General features: G+C 44.1%; 1 protein-coding gene and 2 pseudogenes across 3 annotated transcripts; all 3 read left to right on the forward strand.

The window, feature by feature from the left end:
• The first annotated feature begins 9,710 nt into the window (after positions 1-9,710).
• LOC311242488 (protocadherin gamma-A11-like) lies at positions 9,711-12,123 on the forward strand (annotated as a pseudogene). The gene has a single exon. The product of its transcript is annotated as a protocadherin gamma-A11-like (transcript).
• A 1,269-nt stretch (positions 12,124-13,392) lies between these two features.
• On the forward strand, positions 13,393-15,741 carry LOC311242335 (protocadherin gamma-A10-like; the record flags this gene model as incomplete). The annotated part of the gene is made up of 1 exon (XM_084331283.1): positions 13,393-15,741. One exon carries the CDS (start codon positions 13,393-13,395, stop codon positions 15,739-15,741), a length of 2,349 nt encoding a protein of 782 aa, XP_084187409.1.
• Positions 15,742-16,623: 882 nt separating this feature from the next.
• On the forward strand, positions 16,624-19,176 carry LOC311242489 (protocadherin gamma-A1-like; annotated as a pseudogene). The gene is made up of 2 exons: positions 16,624-18,979; positions 19,166-19,176. The product of its transcript is annotated as a protocadherin gamma-A1-like (transcript).
• Positions 19,177-19,856: the final 680 nt, after the last annotated feature.

The raw sequence follows: 19,856 nt of genomic DNA on the forward strand, positions 1-19,856 counted from the left end.
AAGATGCTAAAATGAGGTATGGATGTATGTAGTGCAAATCTCTTTAATAAATAGTTACAATATGGTGTGGTGTTAAAGTGAGTGTTGAGGTGATTGTTTGTTCATGGATGTGTGTGCACATGAAATGTAGCAGGTGAAATGTATTTTATTATGATCACTGTAGACACCAGCAATATTCACTGAAGAATGTTTTCCAGCCTGCTAAACGAACAATGAATGAACACTACACAACAACAACCACCAAACGCACATAGCACACACATCCACACGCACACACTCACTTTAAACAAACACACTGTAGCACCCACTCCACACACTTTATAGCACACACCCACTTTAAACAAACACACTGTAGCACCCACTCCCCACACTTTATATTTATTGATGAAGGATTGCACTACAACTCGTACACCTTACTGTAAATTGTACCTAAAATTGTACCTCATCCCATTTCTGCTTTGCACTAGATAGTACTGTACATTAGTACACTGCATAGTATTGTATATTATATGGTAACTCAGAACATTGTACATATGTCTATACCGAACACTGTGACCTCATTTTTCTTCTTCTAAATTACATGCTATATTATGTTATTTGATACTATCTTGTCTAGCACAGTCTCTGGAGCGTAACAGTAAGAAGCATTTTGTATGAAAGTATTCTGTACTTCTGTATGACAACTATTAAAGAACTTGAACTTGAACTTGAACATGTCAAACATTCAATGTTTGTGAAATACAAAAGCCTACAATTATTTTCAGCATAATTTCCCAGTGCTAAACGTATCTTTATTACATATCTGTCCTACATGGTTATTTGCAGGTATATCTCTAACACTACAATATTGAAATAATTACATTATAATACATAGGTTATGTGAATCGATAAGCAAATTATGCGTATAGCTACTTGTGGGTGTTTGAAAGCAATGCAATTTGGGCTCAATGAAAACATTGGTGTGTGTAACAAGAAAACATATGTCTGTCAATATATCAGAGAAAAAGATACATTGCCACAGTGACCTTTGACCCTCGATAGTAGGTATTCGTAGTTGTTATATACCAACCATCTCATACCGATCTCACTTATGATTATCATGTTGATCCATGTTGAAACACATCAGTGCTTGTATTCCACGCCTCTTCTCACTCACAGAACAACATCGTCACAGGGTTCATTGCCAGTTGGTTCGGCACAAATAGGCATTTATAGGTCATCCCCTTCAAATAAAAACCTCTCATGCATCAGCCTCGATATGACCAACAGACCGAGACCAAAGCCTCATTAAACTGTGTCACCAGAAGTGCACACATAGAATAATGGCATCATATGAGCTGCTTCCACAGACGTGTGTGAAGCCAAGTTGCAGACGGATCAGAACATTCAATGGGGATTTGCATCGAAAATAGAGGCTCAGACTACGAGTGTCCTAGTTCAGTGGTTCTAAACCTGGGGTCCGGGGACCCTCAGAGGTCTTTGAGGGGGCTTCCAGGAGGTAAAAAAAAAAGGGGGGGGGGGGGCGAATAGTTTAATTCCAACATGACTCCTCTGATCATAGGTTTCACTCTTTCCATCTGAAACGAGTTGGTTATGAACATCTGGACTGCAAGCAAACGTTTTCTCAGATTGGGGTCCTTGAGATATAGTTTAATCTTAGCTTTATGTGTATCAGTGTGGGGGTCCTCAGTGTGGGGGTCCTCAGTCTTATGTGTATCAGTGTGGGGGTCCTCAGTGTGGGGGTCCTCAGCCTTATGTGTATCAGTGTGGGGGTCCTCAGTGTGGGGGTCCTCAGTCTTATGTGTATCAGTGTGGGGGTCCTCAGTGTGGGGGTCCTCAGCCTTATGTGTATCAGTGTGGGGGTACACAGCTTTATGTGTATCAGTGTGGGGGTCCTCAGGGTGGGGGTCCACAGCTTTATGTGTATCAGTGTGGGGGTCCTCAGTGTGGGGGTCCTCAGCCTTATGTGTATCAGTGTGGGGGTACACAGCTTTATGTGTATCAGTGTGGGGGTCCTCAGGGTGGGGGTCCACAGCTTTATGTGTATCAGTGTGGGGGTCCACAGCTTTATGTGTATCAGTGTGGGGGTCCTCAGGGTGGGGGTCCACAGCTTTATGTGTATCAGTGTGGGGGTCCACAGCTTTATGTGTATCAGTGTGGGGGTCCTCAGTGTGGGGGTCCTCAGGGTGGGGGTCCACAGCTTTATGTGTATCAGTGTGGGGGTCCACAGCTTTATGTGTATCAGTGTGGGGGTCCTCAGGGTGGGGGTCCACAGCTTTATGTGTATCAGTGTGGGGGTCCTCAGTGTGGGGGTCCTCAGCCTTATGTGTATCAGTGTGGGGGTACACAGCTTTATGTGTATCAGTGTGGGGGTCCTCAGGGTGGGGGTCCACAGCTTTATGTGTATCAGTGTGGGGGTCCTCAGTGTGGGGGTCCTCAGGGTGGGGGTCCTCAGCTTTATGTGTATCAGTGTGGGGGTCCACAGCTTTATGTGTATCAGTGTGGGGGTCCTCAGTGTGGGGGTCCTCAGCTTTATGTGTATCAGTGTGGGGGTCCACAGCTTTATGTGTATCAGTGTGGGGGTCCTCAGTGTGGGGGTCCACAGCTTTATGTGTATCAGTGTGGGGGTCCTCAGTGTGGGGGTCCTCAGCTTTATGTGTATCAGTGTGGGGGTCCACAGCTTTATGTGTATCAGTGTGGGGGTCCTCAGTGTGGGGGTCCACAGCTTTATGTGTATCAGTGTGGGGGTCCACAGCTTTATGTGTATCAGTGTGGGGGTCCTCAGTGTGGGGGTCCACAGCTTTATGTGTATCAGTGTGGGGGTCCACAGCTTTATGTGTATCAGTGTGGGGGTTCTTGACATGAAAAAGGAGAACCACTGTTCTAGTTCATGTTCTAGTTTATGAATCCACTGATGTGTTTTAGCCAAACATAATGTTTCCTAATGTTTTCCTATACAATGTAACCAACAGATATGTAAAATACTTGGTTTTTAACCCATGTTGCACACATGTCCACATGTAACCAAACACTAGTTGAAGATTCACTGACAGTCAATCCCAGTGATTTGGGGGGAGCAGGACCTGATGATCAGTAGCTGACCGTATGGTCAGCATTCAGTCTCCGAGACGACAACTGAGCGGCTCAGTCTCAGGTCAGCAGTCGGACTCTCTAACACGGTGTGTGGGCGCGCCTCCGCCTCCGCCTGCCAGCGACCGACTCGTCACGGTGAAGAGGAGAGTTTTCTTTTCATCACAATGATTCCCATGTGAACCCATGTGTGCTCTGCGTCCGTGGCTGCGGGCCCATCTATGGTCCACATTCTCGACGGCGACGACGAGATGAATCACAAGCAGCGTTTAAAAATTCCACTTTACATGCACTGCGGTCCTGTTATCTGGGTCACGGTAATGGCTGCGTGTTATGCAGCGTTGGTTGAGGCGTATCGGAGAATAACGGACAAAGACATGCAGCCATGGGTTTTACCCAATAGTACGGATGGAGATAGGTGCATTATGATGTCATAAAGATAGGTGCCAGTGTGTTTTTATGGACACTTTGTTCATTATTGATGTTATTCTAATATAGGGGGACAGAATAGGGGGGCAAGGATGGAATATGAATCCTGGTTTACTGAGTATAGGTTCTAGTATGTGATTCCTGTGATTCTGAACAAGGGCGTGGCCCTCTCACTTCAGCTGAGAGCCCTCTTACTAAGACTTTGCATGACATATACACACTTGCGACAGTGGCTCGGGAGGTGGAGCAGTCGTCTGGTAATCGGAGGGTTCCCGGTTCGATTCCCATTCCTCCCGGCAGCGTGTCGATGTGTCCTTGAGCAAGACCGTAATAACCCCCCTAATTGCTCCCGATGAGCAGGTCGGCACCTCGCATGGTCGCCTCCGCCGTCGGTGTGAGTGAATGGGTGAACGGGTGAACGGGTGAATGTGACGAACACAATTGTAAAGTGCTTTGGATAAAAGCTGCTATATGAATGCAGTGCATTTAAGATAAGATAAGATAAGATATTCCTTTATTGATCCCCTTGAGGAAATTCAAGCATCATAGCAGCATGGGGAGGGGGGGGGGGGTAAAGGTACATGGTAATAGTAGAAGACATGATACAGGTCATAACATTATAGTACAGTAGAAAAAGTACAAATAAAAATAGGCAGTGTAAACGATATAACAATATAATTAACTCTGTGTATGCGCATAATGAGCACGTAAATAAATCAAGGTGCAGATGAGGGTCTGTGTGCCCTCTCAGTTATATTTGCATTACAATAAATACGATAGACACTATAATCTAAATATATACTATGAGTAAGTAAGTATACAGTATACATACACAGTGCTATACTACTATTCATTTTCACTGGCTTCTTAACCCTTTCACTACCACACTACAGAAGGTTAACCCTTTTACTATCACACACTACAGACGGTCAACCCTTTGTCGCGTGGCAGTGAAAGGGTTAACCATTTGGTAGTGTGGTAGTGAAAGGGTTAAGGGAAGTGCATTACACTTGCTTTTCCACACCCTCGATGGAAGTGGTACAGCTGAACTATTGGTGTATAAAAAAAATGGCACAGCACGTTTTTATTTTCGTTTTTTTTATTTGTTTCCCATTAGTCAATACCTCTTTGGGTCTGTGTTTTTTTTATATTCTTACTGTACACCAGTAAACAACATGTTTACTCGATGATAAAATGAACTGTGGAAATATCTAAAAACGGTGGTTTCTACGGTTTCCTCAAATCGACCGTGCATCGCCATCACAACAGCTTGAAATCCCCACATCTGCTGTGTTGTTGTTTTCTACCCCAGCACCATAGTAAGATGTCGCTCCACTGCTCTCGCCGTCACCATCACCCTCATACTCTTCTGTTCTAGATTGTGACATTTAACCATTACACCATCTTTTTTACCCCCACTCTGTGTGTGTTTGAATGAATGACCCAGAAGTTGTGTAACCTCCACCACTGGCCACGTGTGCCATTGATCTTTTCCTGTCATCACATTGATTTCGCACACAAACACATAATTTGTCCACATGCGTTTACTTTTGGTTGCCATAAAAATGCCATTGTCACTGCGGTCAAGAGAGATTGTGACGTCACATGAGCTGAGAATTTATCCATGATATTTTAATAATTGTAGTGTCATTGGACAGGAGCTGAGAACATTCTGCTGTTTGTGGCGTCACATCATGTGATAAGGGCTAAGAACACTGCCTCCATGCCACATTGTTGCATAACATCATTCTCATGCACTATATACAGTCTCAGATAAATTAATGAATTTTTGACGTGACATTTAAAATGTATATTGTGTGAATATCATTACTGGGATATTATACTAAATGTATCTTTTTGTTTTTTCTCCTTCCTTTTTTTGGCAAACTCCACGAATGGCTCCATTCTCCAGCAGGTAAGAACGAGAAACACAGAACACCCCTGTCATCATTCCTCTGTTATATCACCATCACCAGCACGCATCAACACAGTAACTTGTGTTTCTTCTCAGATCAATATCTAACTAATTAGGTCTCTCTATATGCTCTCTTTATCACGTCCCTTCTCAAAACTCAATTGATTTCACTAAATCAACACCATGTGTTTATGGATCACAAATCAAGCCAAAGATTTGTATTGAAGGCAACACAATATCAAAACAAGACAGATCTGTATTGAAGGCAACACAATATCAAAACAAGACAGATCTGTATTGAAGGCAACACAATATCAAAACAAGACAGATCTGTATTGAAGGCAACACAATATCAAAACAAGACAGATCTGTATTGAAGGCAACACAATATCAAAACAAGACAGATCTGTATTGAAGGCAACACAATATCAAAACAAGACAGATTCCTATCTTTAAACTATGTCTAATACTGTGTTTAATTTATGTAATATATATATATTTCTCCAAAAAATCTCCTTCTAAAAAATTTAAAATGAAAAGATAAATAGTAATTTCCTGTAAAAAAACAAAAAAGACAGATTCATATGGAAGGTCACACAATATCATATATAGCCAACAGTCGCATTATGCTTCCTGCTTCTCTGATTAGACTGTGTGTGTGTGTGTGTGTGTGTGTGTGTGTGTGTGTGTGTGTGTGTGTGTGTGTGTGTGTGTGCGTGTGCGTGTGCGTGTGCGCTGTGCCTCTACCCTACTTTTTAAATGCATGAATATTCATACGATGTGCAGCACCACCTGAATAATGCACAGTCATAATGTGGAGAATGTTGGGGTCTGTGGCAACATCATACATGCTAAGGTTGCTTTAACCCTTTCACTGCCACACTACAGAAAAGGTTAACCCTTTGCTATCACACTACCGATCATGCCATTCACATTCACACGGTGCTGAAGCAGGTCCATCCTGACACCGGCGTTTTCCTCCAAGGCCATGGGGATCCTGAACTCCTTCGTTAACCACATCTTTGAGCGCATCGCTGGAGAAGCGTCTAAACTGACAAGCGCTCCACCAGGCATCACCTCCGGGGAGATCCAGACCGCGGTGCGCTTGTTGCTTCCCGGTGAGGTGGCCAAGCAAGGCTGTGACCAAGTACACCAGCTCCAAGTAAAGCTCTGTCCCCTTCATATTGAAACCTAAAGGCTCTTTTAATTAAGAGCCACACTCTCTGTCACGAGAGAGCTGTTCCTATTATATATAAAAGAGATTCGTACATTTTTTATTTGCTTTGATTACACTACATTACTTATGGCAATAAAAGGTCATAAACAAACCCCTACTCTGCAAAAAAAACGGTAGGCTTCTAATTAACTTGGGCAGGACGTGAAAATTGCATACTGGTCATTAAAAATGTCTTTAAGGTTCCAATCATTCGTCCCCTTGCAGCCAAAGTTCCCTCATCCAAACCAGTGACATACAGTCCTGCCTTAACCGTCGGTAGTGTGATAGTAAAGGGTTAACCTTCCGTAGTGTGGCAGTGAAAGGGTTAACCTGCGGTCGTGTGGCAGTGAAAGGGTTCACCTTCTGTGTATTGTCGCAGTGAAAGGGTTAACCGCTTGGTAGTGCGGCAGTGAAAGGGTTAAGTCTCTCCCCCAGTGGCAGCATTTAATATTTTTTTTGTTACTTCTCCTGCTCACAGCCAGGGGGCCGCGTGTCACCTCTAGTGAACAGAACAGAGTCCATGCGTACCTGTGTACTGTACGTGGGGATCACAGATGTACAGTAGCTTTGAGATTAGAGTGTTCATATGTGTTTGTGCTTATAGTCTCGTCGGTAAGTGCTGCCTTGCCGTCACCCTGTGTGCCGGATGATTTATTTATTTTAAACTCCAGGCTCAGATGTAGGTCACTGTACTTATAACAGATTGGATCAGGTTATCATATTGGAGATTTATTTTCCTTAACCCAGGGATGACTATGAGCAGTGTGTGTGTGTGTGTGTGTGTGTGTGTGTGTGTGTGTTGTGTGTGTGTGTGTGTGTGTGTGTGTGTGTGTGTGTGTGTGTGTGTGTGTGTGTGTGTGTGTGTGTGTGTGTGTGTCTGTGTGTGTGTGTGTGTGTGTGTGTGGCCACAGCTGTGTCATGTGATGTTAGACATGTGTGCGGGGCGGCGCCCCCAAGTGGCGAACCATGTAACACGCTGCGTCGCAAAGCGGCCGACCCGGGTTCGATTCCCGGACCCGGCATCCTTTGCCGAATGTCTTCCCCCCACTCTGTCTCCTGTTCTTTCTCTCTCTCTCTCTCTCTCTACCGGACTGCCCAGTAGTAAAAACAATAAAAAATCTACAAAAAACATAAAAATAAATGTGTGTGTATGCATACAAGAGAGATGTTGTAGGAGAGAGAGCTGGTTGGCATACAGACCGCCCTTCAGTCTTTGTTTATCATAGAAGAGAGCCGTTGTAGGAGAGAGAGCTGGTTGGCATACAGACCGCCCTTCAGTCTTTGTTTATCATACAAGTTGAACTGAGTTCCACCACTTCCATATTAAGTGGGTTATGTTGTCAGTGGTCGGGAGGTATGCATGCGATCATTGTCGGCCTCCTTTAAATAGAGCAAAGTGGCTCTGAAATATTCATCAACAGAGCCCAATCCATGTTCTCAGGGATGTGTATTGTCCCATTATGGAGCATATCTGTGGAAGGCACGTCATGGTGACACATATTCTCTCCCTCGAGGGTAATTGTGCTCCTTTTAGTCATGCAAGGCTGCTGTTTAACATGGCCTTCAATGGCCATAATACCATATTGTGTTTGTGTCTGCTTTGACGTTGTTTAATGTGAGTGTCCATTCATCACATAAAATGCCACCCATTTTAAGAATTAAAATATTAAAACGTTCTTCCTGTGCCTCAGGGGGATTCAATCATTTTTTGTGAACACGCACCAGTCTCTCCTAAAGCTAGCAATGAGAGAGAGAGAGAGAGAGAGAGAGAACCCTCTAATTGGTGATGTAACCGGGTGATGTAACATCTGGGGCTGATCCGTAGACAATGAACAGGGCTCTGACTTAGTGAGGCCTTAACATGTTTGTGTGAGCTCTTACACCCAAATGAGGTTTTAATCCTGGGTCAGACTTTCTAGCAATGCTAGAATATAAACCTCTTGTCAGAGACCCATTCATTGTCTATGGCAGGGGTTCCCAAACTTTTCAGGCCGGGACTCAGAAAATAAGGCGTCAGAGAGCCGCGGCCCAATGCACATCGTCAGGCTTTTTTTTTTTTTTTTTTTTGTCAGGCGACCGATTTTTTAAGCCAAATATCACTTCAATCCTATTAAGTTAGTTCAAGTTAGTTATTCATTTATATGTGCTATTTATGAGAGGGCTAACTTGTTGCAAAATAATAATGATAATAATAATAGCCTCATTAAAATACTATTGTTGCTTCGGTTGTTTTCAGCGTTTTATGTGCATAATCTGTTATTTAGTTTGAAATGTTCGTTGAAATAAGTAGATTTTACGTTTTTGTTTATTTATTAAGTTAATATAAAACCATATAGTCACATTTTAGAATACAATAGAATATAATTTTAGAATACAACTAGAAACACTGTCCTGGCCTGCTTCTAAGTTCAGTGGCCTGACAAAATTATTATTATTATTTTTATTTTTATTTTTAATTTTTTTAATCATCTCGCGGCCCTCCCGTGGCTGCTCGCGGCCCACCTTTGGGTCGCGACCCCGACTTTGGGAACCACTGGTCTAGGGAGCAGCCCCAGATGTTACATCCCAGTCAGTGACATCACTGACTGGCGGGTTCCCTCTTGTAGATTTCTAGCTTTAGGAGAGTGGGTGCATGTTGACAAGTATACTGACTGAACTGCCCTGGGGCACAGGAAGACCATACTATATGGATGGCATTCCCCTTCAGGGTTTCGTGACCTCAGCGTATAGGTGAGACTGGAGAGTGAAACATAGACCCATAGTGAGTGGCACTGCTGATAGCTGTTGATGCTGTTCTATGCACTCACTCTAAGTGGTGCTGTTGCCCAAGGAGTCTGCAACATGGGCGTATAGCGTGCTGGCTGCACACTGACCGTGCGCCATTGAGGGGAATAAGAGAAGACTATGTGCATCTCCATTGAATGTTGATGTTGATGTTGCTTTTCCATGGATTTTGGCAAATAACTGAAGACTGTATTTTGAGATACACACGTCGGTCATTGGATTTCCCCCTCTCTTTGAATTGGATTATTTATATGTTTTATCGGTAAAGCCGTGGACATGTCGTGGAGCAGCGGGGTAGGCTGCGGTCGGAGGAGGCAACTGCTCGTCTCCATTTTGCTCGTCTGCGTACTCGGTGCGGTGAGCGGACAGATTCGTTACTCCATACCGGAGGAGATGAGAAAGGGGCTGTTTATCGGAGACGCGGCGAAGGACCTGGGTCTGGACGTTAAACGGTTGGTTTCTGGCCGGGCGCGGCTCGTAATAGACGGCAACGCGCGGTACGTCGCGCTGAATCAGAACAAAGGGCACCTCGTCGTCGGCGAACGGATAGACAGAGAAAAGCTCTGCGGCCAGAGATCTCCCTGCAGCTTCAGCCTAGAAATTGTCCTCGAGGATCCACTTGAATTGTTTTCCATTACCGTTGAAATTCAAGATATTAACGATCACGCGCCGGCGTTTTCCAAAAAAGATATTAATTTGGAAATAAGTGAGCTGGCACCGATAGGCACGGTGTTTTTGCTCGATGGCGCAGCCGATCCCGACGTCGGCATGAATTCTCTGCAGAGCTATTCTCTCCAGCCAACGGATCGTTTTGAAACAGCATAGTCGGGCGGATGGGAGTAAATATACGGAGATGGTGCTTCAGTCGATGCTGGATCGTGAGAAACAGAGCGAATATACTCTGATATTAACAGCGGTTGATGGCGGAGACCCACAAAGGTCTGGAACTGTCAAGATACACATTAATGTTCTGGACGCGAATGACAACGCACCTGTTTTCGCCGAGTCTTTATATAAAGCCTCCGTTTCAGAGGATGCGCTTAGGGGTACAGTTATTACAAAGGTAAGCGCTGTGGATGCAGATCAAGGGTCTAATGGCCATGTTACTTACTCCTTTACTCATATGGAGGAGGGGTCCCCGCCTGCCTTTCAAATAGATCCCCACACCGGGGAGGTTAAACTAACAGGTGCCATAGATTACGAGACCACGCAGCATTACGAAATAAACCTTCACGCTAGAGACCCAGGGGGCCTGACAGGTATCAGTAAATTGATTGTAGACGTAGTAGATGTGAATGATAATAACCCGACCCTCAGTATGACTTCCTTTGCCGGGAAAATCTCAGAAGAGTCTGTTCCAGGCACGGTTGTGGCGCTTATAAGTGTACAGGATGTAGACTCTGGTCAAAACGGACAAGTGCGTTTGACAGTTGACGAAAACCTTCCTTTTAAAATTAAGACATCTCTCCGAAGTTATTACACGCTGGTAACCGACAAAACTCTTGACCGGGAACGAATGTCCAGTTATAACATTACTCTAACTGCCACAGACGAGGGCTCGCCTGCCTTATCAAACATAAAAACAATTGTGTTAGACGTCACTGATGTCAACGATAACGCCCCAGCTTTCAGTCAAAATGTATACAGCACTGATGTAATGGAAAACAATTCCCCGGGTGTCTCGGTACTGCGGATACAAGCCACAGACCCAGATAAGGGCCAGAATGCACGTATATCTTATTATCTAATCGACGGTGAAGTGAACGGAAACCCTGTCTCCACTTATTTCTCCATCAATGCTGAAAACGGTGTGATTCACTCTGTGCGCTCACTGGACTATGAACAAGTCAAACAGTTCAAAATACTAGTTAAGGCTCAAGATGGAGGCTCCCCACCTCTGAGTAGTAACACAACAGTTCTCATACACGTCCAGGACCAGAACGACAACGCACCTCAGGTTCTGTACCCAGTCCAGACTGGCGGCTCTCTGGTGGCTGAAATGGTGCCTCGTTCAGCAGATGTGGGCTATCTGGTCACTAAAGTGGTGGCTGTTGATGTGGACTCTGGACAGAATGCCTGGCTCTCCTATAAACTACAGAAAGCCACAGACAGGGCGCTGTTTGAAGTGGGCTTACAGAATGGAGAAATAAGAACTATCCGCCAAGTCACTGATAAAGATGCTGTGAAACAAAGGCTGACTGTTGTAGTGGAGGACAACGGACAGCCCTCTCGTTCAGCTACAGTCAATGTTAACGTGGCGGTGGCTGACAGCTTCCCAGAAGTGCTCTCGGAGTTCACTGACTTTACGCACGACAAGGAGTACAATGACAACCTGACTTTCTTCTTAGTCTTGGCTTTGGCTGTAGTTTCCTTTCTCTTCATCACGTGTTTAGTGGTTATTATATCAGTGAAAATATACAGATGGAGACAGTCTCGCGTCCTCTATCATTCCGGTCTCCCGGTGATTCCATATTATCCACCGCGTTACTCAGACACTTTGGGGACAGGGACTCTCCCACATGTGTACAATTACGAGGTGTGCAGGACGACTGACTCCAGGAAGAGTGACATCAAATATATGGGACCTATGAGTCAAAGTTTGGTGAGCGTTGATGGAGATGGAGGAGACACTCTGCAGAGGGAGAAGCTAACAGCCGTGGGTTCACAGATGTCAACACTGGTGAGTTAGAGGCTTTGTCTACTATAATGTACACAACAGAACATGCCATAACATATCAATGCTGAGCTCAAAGGGCATTTTGTTCTGTCGCTGTCCGTGGTGCTGAACTGCTGAAATTGTGAAGTGTACTATGCTCTTCTTGTGTGGTGCCGTTAGTGTTGTCAAGATAAACCCTGTCTCTGTCCGTGGTGCTGAACTGCTGACATGGTGAGGTGTTCTATGCTCTTCTTGTGTGGTGCCGTTAGTGTTGTCAAGATAACCCCTGTATCTGTCCGTGGTGCTGAACTGCTGTCATGGTGACGTTTTCTATGCTCTTCTTGTGTGGTGCCGTTAGTGTTGTCAAGATAACCCCTGTCTCTGTCCGTGGTGCTGAACTGCTGACATGGTGAAGTGTTCTATGCTCTTCTTGTGTGGTGCCGTTAGTGTTGTCAAGATAACCCCTGTCTCTGTCCATGGTGCTGAATTGCTCACATGGTCAGCAGGAGTACAATGACAACCTGACTTTTGACTTAGTCTTGGCTTTGGCTGTAGTTTCCTTTCTCTTATATTACTTTATTCCATGGCCTTCACCAGACCCCCCTCATGTTTAAATTTGCTTTCGGATGAGGATGACTCAACAAAGGTGACCTGAACTGGTGTTTTCAGCACCACGGATAGCGCCTAGCTTTATCTTCAAGGCCCTTTACCAAGTCTCTTTATTAGTTGTCATACAAAAATACAGAATACTTTTATATGAAATGCTTTTTTCTGTTAGCATTACAATAGGAATCTTTTGGTCAAGGAACACATGTTGACATCTCTTTTTTGAAACTATGGAATGTCAACTTAATTAAGTAATAATTAATAATCTATAGGGACAACGGCTGCGTTTCTGTTCACTATGTAATATACATATATTTACTTATTTTTTTCTCTTGTATTGTTCCTATTTTGGACTCTAAGGGACGCTGTTGATCAGGGGAAATAATTGTGTTCAGTCAGTCGATTCCCCTCCCCTACCACTGTGCTTTAACACCAGGGAGGAGAGCTTGTGTGCTTCATACGAGGTGGGGCGCGACGTCAAAATCACTCGCTGAGACACAAGCCAGGCTGGAGTTTATCTCAACGAGATTTAAAGCTTTATTTTCTACATCTGAGGATATTTCTTTTATCTGGATTTATATTTACTTCACGATGACACGGAGAGGATCTCTCATTTCCAGTTGCGTAAGATGGCGCTTGCATTGTGGACTGCGATGGCAAATTGGCCTCCTTGTTTTCCTACTTCATTTGGTTAATATGGTGAATGGCCAGATTCGGTATTCTATACCGGAGGAGATGAAGAAAGGATCCCTTATCGGTAACGTAGCTCAAGACCTGGGCTTGGATTTGAAAAGGCTCCGTTCTGGCCGGGCCCGTATCGTGACCGGAGACAGCATTCAGTACACCGAGCTGAAGACAGACAAAGGGATTCTAGTCGTGAACGAGAAAATAGACCGAGAGCAGCTTTGTGGCGACGTCACACCGTGTAGCTTCAGCTTCGAGATCATTCTAGAGAATCCTTTGGAACTGCATCAGGTAACTGTTGAAATTCTAGATGTTAATGACCATGCGCCTGTTTTTCCAAGTAAAGATATTCATTTTGAGATGAGCGAATCAGCTACAGTTGGAGTACAATTTCCATTAGAGAGTGCAGAGGATCTTGATGTGGGACAGAACGCATTGCAAAACTACATTTTAACGCCCAACGACAATTTCATATTAAAACAACGTTCGAATCCAGATGGAAGTAGGCATGCTCAAATGGTGCTTCAGAAACCGTTAGACAGAGAGGAGCATCCCCGTCTCTCTCTAAAGCTGATAGCAGTGGACGGTGGAACTCCACAGAGATCTGGTACAGTAAATATAGACATCACTGTTCTAGATGTTAATGATAACGCTCCTGTGTTTAACCAGTCTGTCTACAAGGCTACTGTGATGGAAAACGCCTCTAAAGGCACATATATCACAACAGTAAATGCCACAGATGCGGACAGTGGGTCAAATGGAAAAATAACATATTGCTTCTCTAAACTGAAAGGGAGCATAGCTGATATATTCACAATTGACGAGAGCACTGGAACAGTATCTGTCTCTGGTCAGATTGATTATGAAAAAGATAAGAAATTTGAGGTTCGGGTTGAGGCAAAGGACCTGGGAGGTTTGACAGGGACAAGTCAAATTATACTTGAGGTGTCTGATGTCAATGATAACGCACCTGTTATTAACACCATGTCATTCTCCAGCCCTGTGTCTGAGGATGCCCCTCCTGGAACCACTATTGCTTTAATAAATGTCAAAGATGCAGATTCAGAGAAAAATGGACACATAACATGCTCTATAGATGCAAAACTTCCTTTTAAAATACAGTCGTCCTTGACCAACTATTATAATTTGATATCAGACCAGCGATTTGATCGAGAGACTATTCCTGAATATAATATAACCATAACAGCCACCGATTCGGGATCTCCTCCCCTCTCTAGCGCGATGATATTACACCTTAGAATCTCTGACGTGAATGACAACGCCCCATTGTTCGATAAATCCACCTATTCTGCCCACATCACAGAGAATAATTCCCCCGGAATTTCTATATTTGCTGTCAGCGCACGTGACTCTGATTGGAATCAAAACGCGAGAATCTCGTATCTTCTAGAAGACACACAGATCAGTGGTAGTCCAGTCTCTACTTATATATCTATAAACTCTGACACTGGAGTTTTACATGCAGTACGTTCCTTTGATTATGAACAAATCAAACAACTTCAACTAGTGATCAAAGCGCAGGATGGAGGCTCCCCTCCACTCAGTAGCAACGTGACTGTGAAAATACTGATCCAGGACCAGAACGACAACGCACCTCAGGTTCTGTACCCAGTCCAGACTGGTGGCTCTCTGGTGGCTGAAATGGTGCCTCGTTCAGCAGATGTGGGCTATCTGGTCACTAAAGTGGTGGCTGTTGATGTGGACTCTGGACAGAATGCCTGGCTCTCCTATAAACTACAGAAAGCCACAGACAGGGCGCTGTTTGAAGTGGGCTTACAGAATGGAGAAATAAGAACTATCCGCCAAGTCACTGATAAAGATGCTGTGAAACAAAGGCTGACTGTTGTAGTGGAGGACAACGGACAGCCCTCTCGTTCAGCTACAGTCAATGTTAACGTGGCGGTGGCCGACAGCTTCCCTGAAGTGCTCTCGGAGTTCACTGACTTTACGCACGACAAGGAGTACAATGACAACCTGACTTTCTTCTTAGTCTTGGCTTTGGCTGTAGTTTCCTTTCTCTTCATCACGTGTTTAGCGGTTATTATATCAGTGAAGATATACAGATGGAGACAGTCTCGCGTCCTCTATCATTCCGGTCTCCCGGTGATTCCATATTATCCACCTCGTTACTCAGACACTTTGGGGACAGGGACTCTCCCGCATGTGTACAATTACGAGGTGTGCAGGACGACTGACTCCAGGAAGAGTGACTGTAAGTTCGGCATGGCTGGTAGTCAGAACATTCTGATAATGGACCCCAGTTCTACAGGGACGATGCAGCGGATCCAGAGTGAAAAGAGCATCCTGGATGAACCAGACTCTCCTCTAGAGGTGAGTTGAGGATAATTCACTTTGGCCTCATGTATGATATATTTCCCATATAGGCTTGTGTTGTTTCTTTGTTTTATATGGTTAGAATTGCTCTCGTCAACCAACAATGTTGCACTGCATCTTATTTTCAGAACCATGGACAGTGCTCTGCCTTATATTACTTTATTCCATGGCCTTCACCAGACCCCCCCCCCCCCTCCCCCCCTCACGTTTAAATTAGCTTTCGTATCACTCAACGATGGTGACCTGAACTGGTGTTTTCAGCACCAGGGATAGCGCCTTGCTTTATCTTCAACAGCCTTTACCAGAGTCTATTAGGAAATAGGAGGCCACTTGAATGGATACACTTACAATGGGAATCTATTGAACAAGGAATACTAGTTGACTATTTTTGAAACTATGGAATGTCAACCTAACTATGACATGTCAACTTAATTAAGTAATAATTAATAATCTATAGGGACAATGGCTGCTTTTCATTTCACTATGTGATATACATATATTTACTTTTTTTCTCTTGTATTGTTCCTATTTTGGACTCTAAGGGACGCTGTTGATCAGGGGAAATAATTGTGTTCAGTCAGTCGATTCCCCTCCCCTACCACTGCGCTTTAACACCAGGGAGGAGAGCTAGTGTGCTTCATGCGAGGTGGGGCGTTGAAATCACTCGCTCAGACAGTATAGGACACAATCGTGCAAAGGGCTGTTGCAGTTAACCAGGCTCTATGCTGTTTATTTTCTACATCTGAGGATATTTCTTTTATCTGGATTTATTGTTACTTCACGATGGCACGGAGAGGATCTCTCGTTCCCAGTTGCAAAAGATGGCGCTTGCACTGTGGACTGCGATGGCAAATTGGCCTCCTTGTTTTCCTACTGCATTTGGTTAACATGGTGAATGGCCAGATTCGATATTCCATCCCGGAGGAGATGAAGAAAGGATCTCTTATCGGTAACGTAGCTCAAGACCTGGGCTTGGATTTGAAAAGGCTCCGTTCAGGCCGGGCCCGTATCGTGACCGGAGACAGCATTCAGTACACCGAGCTGAAGACAGACAAAGGGATTCTAGTTGTGAACGAGAGAATAGACCGAGAGCAGCTTTGTGGCGACGTCACACCGTGTAGCTTCAGCTTCGAGATCATTCTAGAGAATCCCATGGAACTGCATCGTGTCACTGTCGAAATTTTAGATGTAAATGACCATGCACCTCTTTTTCTGAGTAAAGATATCCAATTTGAAATCAGCGAATCAGCTTCAATCGGAGCAAAATTTCCGCTCAAAATCGCAGATGATTCTGATGTAGGTATCAATGGTCTACAAAATTACGTTTTAACTCCCAACGATAATTTCATATTGAAACAACACGCTAATCCAGACGGAAGTAGGCATGCTGAAATGGTGCTCCAGAAGCCGTTAGACAGAGAGGAGCATCCCCGTCTCTCTCTAAAGCTGATGGCAGTGGACGGTGGAACTCCGCAGAGATCTGGTACAGTAAATATAGAAATAACTGTTCTAGATGCAAATGATAACGCTCCTTTATTTAATCAATCAGTCTACAAGGCTAGTGTGATGGAAAACGCACCTAAAACTACCTATATTACCACATTGAATGCAAGTGATCCAGACAGTGGTTCTAATGGACAAATAACATACGTGTTTTCTCAGTCAAAGGGGAACATAGCAAATAGTTTTACAATCGATGCGATGACAGGTGTAATCACTGTGTCGGGACAGATAGATTTTGAAAAAGATAAGAAATTTGAGATCAGGGTAGAGGCAATGGACCAGGGAGGCCTAACTGATACCAGTAAAGTTATTATCGAAGTTGTTGACGTCAATGATAACGCACCTGTTATTAACATCATGTCATTCTCCAGCCCTGTGTCTGAGGATGCCCCTCCCAGCACCACTATTGCTATAATAAATGTCAAAGACGCAGATTCATAGAGAAATGGACAGATAACGTGCGCAATATATACCAAGCTCCCCTTTAAAATACAGTCGTCCTTAACGAATTATTACAATTTGGTCTCAGATCAGCATTTTGATAGGGAAACTACTGCTGAATATAACATAACCATCACAGCCACCGACTCGGGATCTCCTGCTCTCTCTAGCGCCAAGATATTGTATCTTAGAATATCTGACGTAAATGATAATGCCCCATTATTCGAAAAATCTACATATTCAGCCTACGTCACAGAGAATAATTCCCCCGGAACTTCCATATTTGCTGTCAGCGCATGTGACTCTGATTGGAATCAAAATGCGAGAATCTCTTATCTCTTAGAAGACACACAGATCAGTGGTAGTCCAGTCTCTACTTATTTATCTATAAACTCTGACACTGGAGTTTTACACGCAGTGCGCTCCTTTGATTATGAACAAATCAAACAACTTCAACTAGTTGTCAAAGCGCAGGATGGAGGCTCCCCTCCACTCAGTAGCAACGTGACTGTGAAAATACTGATCCAGGACCAGAACGACAACGCACCTCAGGTTCTGTACCCAGTCCAGACTGGCGGCTCTCTGGTGGCTGAAATGGTGCCTCGTTCAGCAGATGTGGGCTATCTGGTCACTAAAGTGGTGGCTGTTGATGTGGACTCTGGACAGAATGCCTGGCTCTCCTATAAACTACAGAAAGCCACAGACAGGGCGCTGTTTGAAGTGGGCTTACAGAATGGAGAAATAAGAACTATCCGCCAAGTCACTGATAAAGATGCTGTGAAACAAAGGCTGACTGTTGTAGTGGAGGACAACGGACAGCCCTCTCGTTCAGCTACAGTCAATGTTAACGTGGCGGTGGCCGACAGCTTCCCTGAAGTGCTCTCGGAGTTCACTGACTTTACGCACGACAAGGAGTACAATGACAACCTGACTTTCTTCTTAGTCTTGGCTTTGGCTGTAGTTTCCTTTCTCTTCATCACGTGTTTAGTGGTTATTATATCAGTGAAAATATACAGATGGAGACAGTCTCGCGTCCTCTATCATTCAGGTCTCCCGGTGATTCCATATTATCCACCTCGTTACTCAGACACTTTGGGGACAGGGACTCTCCCGCATGTGTACAATTACGAGGTGTGCAGGACGACTGACTCCAGGAAGAGTGACTGTAAGTTCGGCATGGCTGGTAGTCAGAACATTCTGATAATGGACCCCAGTTCTACAGGGACGATGCAGCGGATCCAGAGTGAAAAGAGCATCCTCGATGAACCAGACTCTCCTCTAGAGGTGAGTTCATTTATTTGTGATTATGCAAAATGTTGCATCAGTTATACGCCTTTCAATATCCTTTCAAGTTACAAATGTTAGTGGCCTACTTTCCATCTATCTAACAGTGGGCTGGTAAAATATTTTCAGCACCACACATTGTGGACAGCTCCCCTCAGGGAGCTTCGTGTGTTAGATTCAACCAGTGACCCTGTTGTTACAGTTCTCTACTGATCTATACAACTTTGGAATAGAAGCATTTTGCCTTATAGAAACCAACATCAAACGTGCAACTTTGATAATGCACGTATACCTTTCTATTACTGCAATGACATGGAATTCATTACCACTCATAGATTTTGACAGTCTAGTGTCATATATGAATTATTTCAGCACCAGAGGGACACACAACTCCATTTCTAAGCCAATTAATCCTATTATGTTTGTACCAAACAGTGTAGCCTAATTAATTTGTCATTATAGTTATGGTTCAACCATACAAACACAGCATCTGATTGTCTTCCTCTTTTAAGCTATTTGTATCCAACTATTTTCTCTAAATGTAATTTTTTTTAATAAGTCAGTAAGATAAAAACTTCAAATCTCACTGCTCTCCATGCTTTCGTTATAAATGAAGCACTCTAATGCCAGTTTGTTAAAATACTCACAACCCAAGATTGAGATTATCTTTTTTTCTGTCTGTGATTTGTTGATGTTCATGTTTTAGACTCTAAGGGACGCTGTTGGTCAGTGAAATAATTTATAATCACTCGTGTCAGAGTAGATTTCCCTCCCCTATCACTGTGTTAACAGAGGAAAGATTCAAGGCTTCGTGAGGTGGGGCTCGACAGTCACATTCGATAGATTCTCCTCTCTAATGCGCTGGAAGGTCTTTAACACCAAGAGGATTTCTA

This window comes from Notolepis coatsorum, assembly GCF_963971535.1.
Source record: "Notolepis coatsorum genome assembly, chromosome: 16".
NCBI classification, from domain to species: domain Eukaryota; kingdom Metazoa; phylum Chordata; class Actinopteri; order Aulopiformes; family Paralepididae; genus Notolepis; species Notolepis coatsorum.